The 9,001-nt window shown below is 40.7% G+C and overlaps 1 protein-coding gene across 1 annotated transcript; it reads left to right on the plus strand.

The window, feature by feature from the left end:
* The first annotated feature begins 3,386 nt into the window (after positions 1 to 3,386).
* On the plus strand, positions 3,387 to 4,388 carry LOC126399152 (trace amine-associated receptor 1-like). Its single transcript, XM_050058980.1, has 2 exons — positions 3,387 to 3,714; positions 3,787 to 4,388. The coding sequence occupies exons 1-2, from the start codon at positions 3,387 to 3,389 to the stop codon at positions 4,386 to 4,388; spliced, it is 930 nt and encodes a 309-aa protein (XP_049914937.1).
* The last annotated feature ends 4,613 nt before the right edge of the window (positions 4,389 to 9,001 follow it).

A 9,001-nucleotide genomic window follows, 5' to 3' on the forward strand; every position in this document is an offset into this window, starting at 1 on the left:
GCTCTGCGCGGGGTTCGCCACCCTGCGCCACCTGCGCTGTGCCGGGAAACTAGAGCCCAAAAGCTCTGGAGAGCTCCTTCAGCGATAGACTGATTCACCCAAAGTGTGTGAAGGAACGCTATCGCAGGTCCTTTCTGCCTGCTGCTGTCAGGCTACATAACCAGCACTGCTCATAGTAAATTGCACCATGGACACTTTATAGACACTATGGACACCTTATGGACACCATAATAAGCATAACTGTCCCCCATGTTGTTGTTGTTTATTTGCACATACAATATTCACTTTTGCACTAAATATGTTCACTTTAAACCATTGCTCACTTTTTATTCACTGCTCATTATTATTATTATTATTATTTATTGCTGTTTCTTGTATTTTTTGTACTCTTTTTGCATGCCTAGTTTGTTTTACGTTTTTAAATTTTGAAATCTTTAATCTGACTCTTTCCCCTTGACTGCTGTAACACTGGAATTTCTCAATTGTGGAATCAATAAAGGTGTATCTTATCTTATAATGAACACCATTGAACTATTTGTCTATGATTAGTTCTTTATCTACAAATAACTTATAAATATTATATAACTTTTATTTACAAATGTATCTTCCTAACATTTACAACTTTCGAACAAGCCCTAGGCTGCAGCAGCAAAGAAGTAGGGCACCCCAGACAATCCAGGTGATACTAACCAAAGTGGGTTAGTATCACTTAGGTTGCAGGAATTGGTGACAGCATTCTTGGGTACTCACCTTGAAACTGTGCTGATTCAGTGAAATTTACTCCTCTGCTTTTAGGTTCTGTCCAATATACTGTAGCCACGAAGTTGGCGGTATTATTGAACACTTTATTCACATGCTCCAAATTTTCCATATGGAATGCTCCTTACAGTGCCCAGAACAGGTGCTATACAAGGTAGGACTCGTTTCTCCACTCCTTCTCACAGCTTTACTTGTAGTTTAAACACTATGGCATTGTACAGGATTTAGCCAGCATCGGTACCACATACTGCTGCATTAAGGGGAATGTCTGCAAACAGCATGCCTGCAGACACCAATATAGTGGCTGCTGTGACACAGTTTTTGTACCAAACCCAATCAGCAGAATATATGTTGACATTGTACGAGGGTGGGCTGAAAGTTCATTGGATGACTAAGAAGGAGTAATGCCAGAGCAATGAAACTTGGCATGCATTAAATCCAGTCTTTCCTGATACTAACTGCAATGTTTTCTTCTATATAAATCCACAGTTGACAGCTAATTGAGGACTTTTAAAATTAGTACTAGAGACATTTCATGGACATGGACAAAATTTGGCACCATGGTGTTATCAAATATCTGCAGAAAAAGGAGTTAGCCCCCAAGAACATTCATGCTGACATGGTTGTTACATTAAGGGATGATGCTCCAGCTTTATCAACTGTGCTAGTGTGGGCAGCTGAATTCAAGTGGGTTGGGGAGAGCCTTAAAGATGACCCAAGGTCAGGACGTCCTGCCACAGCCACCACCCAAGAAAACATTGATTGTGTTCACCACATGGTGATGAATGACAGACGTTTGACTGTTAATCAGATAGCTAATGCTGTAAGCATCTCCCATGAAAGAGTAGAGAATATTCTGCACAACAAATTTGGTGTGTCGAAGGTTTCCACTCGATGGGTGCCATGGCTTTTGACCCCTGATCAAAAGCACACCAGGCTGGTCATGTTGCAGGAGAACTTTGCACATTTTGAAGTAGATTCAGTTGGTTTTCTTGAAAGCTTCCTAACCCAGGATGGGTGTCGGGTCCACCACTCTGAGCCAGGGACAAAAAGGCAGTCCATGCAGTGGAAACACCCATTTCACCCTTCCAAAGAAGGCCAAGGTGGTGTCATTGGCAGGGAAGGTGATGGCCTCAGTTTTCTGGGCTGCAAAGGGTATTGTGTTTATTGACTACCTTCAGAAGGGCCAAACAATCAATGGACAGTACTTTGCCAATTTGCTAAGGCATCTGTGAAAGGCAATCAAGACAAAACAGCCAGGAAAACTGACAAAGGGGGTCTTGTTTCATCAGGACAATGCTCCAGTACACAAGTCTGTGGTTGCAATGGCTACTGTGCATAACTGTAGCTTTGAACTGATTGATCACCCTCCATATTCTCCTGATATGGCACCATCTGACTATTTTCTGTTCCCCAACATGAAAAAACACTTGGCTGGGGAGCAGTATCGGACCGATGATGATGTCATATCTGCTATCTGCCACTATACCAAGAAGGTTCGAGGGCTGCAACAGGGATGGAAAAAGTGTGTAGACCGCAGGGGAGACTTTGTTGAAAAATAAACCACATTGTCAAATTCTAACATTGCATCATGGTCAGCCTATGAACTTTTCAGCCCACCCTTGTACATTTCTGCAATCCATGAATTTGTTACATTTGTGTGGTATTAAGTAGTGGATACCTTGAAACACTGTGTTGAGCATGTGATTCTGTTAATCACAAAACCACTTGGTTATGGTTAACAAAAGCCACTGCAAAAGTGACAATAGGCCGCTAAAAATCACCCACATTCATCAACACAAATGCTGTTGGAAACAGGTTTGACAGGTTCCCAAAAACATTATGATCAAATAACTGAAGGATTGTTGTGTTTTATCAATCAAGTTATAAAGCCCAATATCACAAATCACAATTTGCCTCAGGGGGCTTTACATCATACGACATCCCTCTGTCCTTAGGACCCTCTCAACGGATAAGGGTAAACTTTACTTACTATCTCTAAAAATTTGGCTTGAGCAATATGCCCAATTTTTCAGCACACACCCAAATTAACTTTTTTTCCAGCCCAAACTGATAAAAAAAGATAAAAGAAAAAGAAAAAAAACCTCACCTTATCTGCAGGTTTTCATCCAATCTTGCAACACTACAACTGAACCAAAGTTGCCAAGTGGGAGCAATGAGGTTTGGCTGAGATCAAAGTTCTATTCTATCTAAATTTTATTGGGTATACGAATGAAAGTGAAGAGCTCTCGCTACTTGCTAAACTTTCTTCATTTGTTCATCTTCAACATCTCATGCAAAGAGGAGGCAGTCTCATTCCTGATTGGACAACTATTGTGGTGATGTGATAGATGTTAAGTACAAAGGTTCTGCACAGTGGGACTTATGAACAAAGAAACTCATCAGCACTTATGCATGGACAATNTGGTGATGTGATAGATGTTAAGTACAAAGGTTCTGCACAGTGGGACTTATGAACAAAGAAACTCATCAGCACTTATGCATGGACAATCATGAGGGTTTAGGTACGATAAAAAACAGATTTGTTTCTGTGTTTTTAAATGACACTGATTTCGTCTTATTATAATAATAATAGGAATTGTGCTGAATTTCAGGAACTCTTAAACATGGAACCACAAGTTGCTTTCAACAGCACTGACAGTGAGACTGCCATACATCCCTGTTACAAAATAGATAATTTCAATTACATACTGACAAAGACCCCTTCCATTATATGTGTTTTATTATATATTTTCCTTATCTTATTGTCTGTTATAACAATATTTGGAAACCTTCTTGTTATCATCGCTGTCCTTTATTTCCAACAGCTCCACACTCCTACAAATTACCTTATTCTTTCTCTGGCTGTGGCTGACCTGCTTGTTGGGATCATAGTTTTTCCTTTTAGCTTGGCCTTCTCAGTTAGCTCATGTTTGTATCATGAGGGTTTATTTTGCAAAGTCCGAGGCAGTTTTGATATATCACTGAGCACAACCTCTATTCTGAACCTATGTTGTATCTCTATTGACAGATATTATGCAGTGTGTCAGCCTCTGACATATAACATCAGAATAAACCATCGTGTAATTGTGGTCATGATCCTGGTGAGCTGGGGGGTTTCTGCTCTAATTGGAATTAGTGTCATAATTGCTGGATTAAACAATGAAAAATGTAATGAAAGATGTTTAATTGATGTTCTCATAGAAAACACTGTTGGACCCATTTTATCATTTTATCTCCCAGTGATCATAATGCTCTGTATCTACCTGAAGATTTTCCTTGTTGCAAAGAGACAGGCACGCAGCATCAGGAACACAACATGTCAGAACACAAAGTCTGGAGCAACTGTCAGTAAGATGGAAAGAAAAGCCACCAAAACTCTGGCTATTGTTTTAGGAGTTTTTCTTTTATGTTGGACTCCTTTCTTTCTTTGTATAACCTTTCTGCCCCTCATTAATGATTCAGTGCCGATTTCTATGATTGAAACTCTTAACTGGCTGACGCTGTCAAACTCAATGCTCAATCCATTTATTTATGCTTTCTTTTACAGCTGGTTCAGATCAGCTTTCAGAATGATCATTTCTGGGAAAATATTTCAGGGAGATTATACTGATTCAAAACTTTCTTGACTTGTATGAATTAGTGAAGTAGCCTATGATAATGGCCACAATAAAAATGATGATCTTCACTATGTATTGTACTGAGCATACTGATGCAAACACAATGAAAATGAAGAAGCACTGTGTTGCAAATACATTTTCCAACTAATAATGAGAAATTAGAGTAACTACCATGAATATCAAAATACTGTATTATTATTAATAACATTTATTAAAGCAGAAATTACATAAATCCATCAAACACCCCAGATTAGTAATAACATGGATTAGGCTTAGGGTTACAGTTATTATTTCAACACTTTGAGATGGCAATGGCAATTTCATTTAAAATGCTGGGTGTATTTAGGTGCAATTGTTTTTTTTTTCTTTCTACCTCCTTCTTATTGTGTAACATTGTAACATTAATTAGTGCAATATATTTCTCTTGCTGTTGGCAACAGGTGTGACAGGTTCCCAAAAACATTATGATTTCTCTATCTCTAAAAATTTGGCTTGAGCAATATGCCCAATTTTTCAGCACACACCCAAAATGACTTTTTTCATCCAATTTGGCAACACTACAACTGAACCAAAGTTGCCAAGTGGGAGCAATGAGGTTTGGCTGAGATCAAAGTTCAAAAGGAAATTTTATTGGGTATTTTGGGTTCTTCTATTCTATGGGATCTATACCATTCATGATGACATCATTTTGATCAAATTCGATGTAATAAAAAAAAAAAAAAACCTGCAGTTTAAACCAAATTACACCCATTTCCCACTGTACAAAACAAACAAACAAACAAAACACAAATATCTGGCTTTTATATGTAATGGGAACAGTTACAATTGGCATTTGCAGCCAGGTCGAATGGCTCTGCAGGAGTCACTTGTTATTGCCATTGCATTTTGTCCTTGGTAACATGTTGCACCTTTCTCCTTGACACATCTTGTCCAGGGACACACCAGTTAGCAAGGCTGTTTTTTATGGGGGGCCAATTCAAAATCTTGTTCTGCCCCCCTATTTCAATCACTCATGGATAGGCCTACACACCAAATCTGCCTCATATCATATGCATGAGACTAAATATTATGTTTTACACATAAAAACTTAGATTCATTTAACTTAACGGTCTTGTTTCAACAGTGCAAGGGGGGTGGGCACTTGTTGAGTGCGACACCATACGCAGCTGCAATAATCAGTGTAGTGCACCAAGGTGGTTTATATTCGATAATAAACTACATTCACAGAGACAAAATAAAAGTGTGACACCGTCCATCATTGTAGAGAGCACCATCTATTTATTTTTCACATGCGCACATGCGCATACATCTCTGTCAGTTTCAGTGGTGATTATTGCAAACTGAAACATAACTTTGTCAACAGCGCTACACTTCCAAAACCGGGTGGAATACCAGTGCGTTTTTTAATATAACAACCACTCAGTATACTGCTGCAGTAAAATGTACTGTATATATGTGTATATAAACCGTTTTCAGATTTATATCGATGATTTCATGCAGAGTAGCCATTTTGTGAAACTGAAAATAGAAAATAGGAACACTGGAAAATAAATGTACTTGGTGTATTATACACTAATGCCAGGTTAATAAGGACACTGGCAGGTATTAAACGTCAACCGTATTTTATACTCTATACCTACAGCTGGTAAACTACTCACAGGGCCAGTGCTGACAATATGCCGATTAACTAAGAGCTGATTGGCTGAAAAAATCGCAACATCACACTGATAGCTATCAAAACGCCATGGTCTATACAAGCCAAAACAGATTTTAGAAATAAAATAAAGGAAACACTCTAGTTCTACTCTTTTTTTTTTTTTTTTTTTTTTACAAAGGGTGAAATAAAGTTTTCATTTCAGATTTGAAGAACGTTCCGCCAAATACAGTCAAGGGCTTCTCGGCATCACCAAGTAACGCAGCTAACTTTGAAAATGACAACGATAACATTCCGTGGCTGGAAACATGCACATTATTTTGATTTTGTGGACCTCAAAGATGACAACAAGAATGTCGTCGTCAGATGTAAACTGTGTTGTAAGACTCTTTCCTGTGCGAGAAACACCACCTCAAACCTCCTGAAATACTTGCTACGCCAACACAGCAATGTTAAGCTAGTGGGAAGAGAACCAGACCGTGATGAACATGCTGCAGAAAGCTGTAGCCTGCCTGCTGCTAAACAGCGCAAACTGGATTTTAATGGTGGACAGCAGCAGGCCACGATGAGTGAAAATGAAGTAACAAAGCTTGTGGCTAGCTATGCGGTTGATGAAATGCTGCCTATATCAACAATTGACTCTCCGTCGTTCAGACAGATCCTTGGGAAAATACCGGTCAGAGGCAAAAAAAACTACTGGGTAGAAAAACATTTGCAAGCTATCTGGACAGGGAATACACTTTGATGGAAGTTGAGCTGAAGAAAGCATTTAAAGAAATTGACTATGTCTCTGCAACTGCCGACATCTGGTCGGCTAACAATAAAAGCTTTCTCGGGATGACCGTTCACTGGATCAACGGAACGACTTTGCAGCGGGAGAAAGCAGCAGTGGCCTGCAAGCCGGGAGAGACACACACAGGATGTTATCGCTACTGAGATCGAACAGGTAATTCACAATGCAGTTATTAAACAAGTCTCTTCCTACAAATACCTGGGTTTCATTTTAGATCATTATAGGTATGTGTATTGTTACTGACTGAAATGTATTGTGTTGTTAGTGTAGGTGTCATGTGTTGTATTGGTATGTGTGTTTCTTTGGAGTGCCATGTATGCTATTTGTTTGTTTCTCTGGATTTGTTGTTGAAACTGTTAAATTGGCATAAACTAGGGATGTCTCTGTGCATAACATTTTAGGTTATTTTTAAATTGGTTATGTACAACTGTTCTTGAATGGAGTAACATGGAGATGCAAGACAAATTTCAGTTTTTAACTGACAATAAAGTGACATCTTATCTTATCTTAGGTCCATTCATTTTATGGACTTTCAAACAAAGTGACGGCCACCGTTACAGATAATGGATCAAACTTTGTTAAAGCATTTAAAATGTACCAGCCTGTTGACTCTGATTCAGAAGAATATGATGAGGAGGAAGATGAAGTTACATTCACTGATGTAGTAGATGCCCTGTACATCACCGATGTGCATCACACACCATCAACCTCATCTCCACCAATGATGTTGAAAAGTGGCTGACAGGTAGTCCTGATACCAAAGCTACATATAGAAGTGGAGTTGCCAAGTGTACAGCCCTCTGGACGAAGGCAAGCCGTTCCACGGTGGCGTCTGAGCTTGTGGAGGAGGTCAGTCGTAGAAAACTCCTAGTGCCCATGTCCACACGGCTGAACTCTTTCTATGAGGCAGTCACCCAAATCACAAAAGATCTCCATCAGTAACTGAATGGCCTGTGCATCAAACTGGAAATAAAGGGCTTTACTGACAAGGAGTACCAGTTCCTAGGGGAGTATTCAGTTGCAAGGAAGCCTCTCACTGTTGCATTAGACATATTACAAGGGGAGGATCACTGTTTCTACGGCACTATTCTGCTGACCCTTGAAGTTCTGATGTCCAAGACTCTTGCCCTGAAAGTCCACCTTTCTAAGATGAGTGCAGGTGAGCCAAACAATGTGATACAATCCACTGCAGTATGTTGTATAGTTTCCAGTCACATTTATACTGTGAGTGAGTGAGTGAGTGATCTCGCGGGTTACCCGCGGGTCGGGTTGGGTCGGGTTGGGTCGGGTCAAGAAATGTTCACTTTATTGGCGGGGCGGGTGGGGCGGGTCATTAAAGATTACATATGTCGGATATAGCCTACTTGTTAACAACACTGTTGTAGGTTAGGTAAATGCATGTTACCTAACGTAACCTGCGACCTGATGTCACAAAAGCGCCAAGCAGCGGCCACAACAAACCAGAATCAATGAAGTGGTGAAGATGGAAGAAGTGAGGGAAAGATTACGGTCAGGAGAGTACAGAGTTAAAAGAAAAGAAGGCCAAGCTGCTAAATCTCATGTTTGAGACAATTTCTATGAGGTAGTTAGTGCAGCAGATGACAGCAGCATTGGCTACCTGAAGTGCAATTCCTGTGATAAGCTATACAAGCATAAGAGTCACAAGATGGGTAAGTTAATAGCGGCAGGGGCGGGGTGGGGTGAGTTGTGAAAATAGATGCAGTTGTGCGGGCGGGATGGAGCGGGTCAAATTATTTCATAAATGTGGGACCCGCAGTTTGGAAAAAACCCCGACCTGCGCATCACTAATCTGGACAGAACACCTGGTGTAAAAGAACCCCATCTTTTTCCACCAGGTGGTCCTATTGGCGCAAAAGGACTAGAGCTCCCTTGAAAAGCTGCTGTCGCTCATCCGAGGTAGGCCAAACCTTGTGTCGCCAAAATGGCAGCACAGCCTTCAGGAGGGGATCAGCCTCCTGCAAGGAGTGGAGATCGGCAACAGAGTGGGAGGGAAGGACTGGACCACAGACTGAGTGGCGCCCGCCCCCAAATCAATGCGCCTGTAAACTGAAAGCAGCTTGGTTGTGGAGAGTCAGGTGGAGCAGAGAGCAGAGGGTGTGTACGTGTGCCTGTGTGTGCAGACTGTGCAGTAGGAGCTCTGCAGCTCAGCAGCGC

This window comes from Epinephelus moara, chromosome 12 (genome assembly GCF_006386435.1).
Source record: "Epinephelus moara isolate mb chromosome 12, YSFRI_EMoa_1.0, whole genome shotgun sequence".
NCBI lineage: Eukaryota > Metazoa > Chordata > Actinopteri > Perciformes > Serranidae > Epinephelus > Epinephelus moara.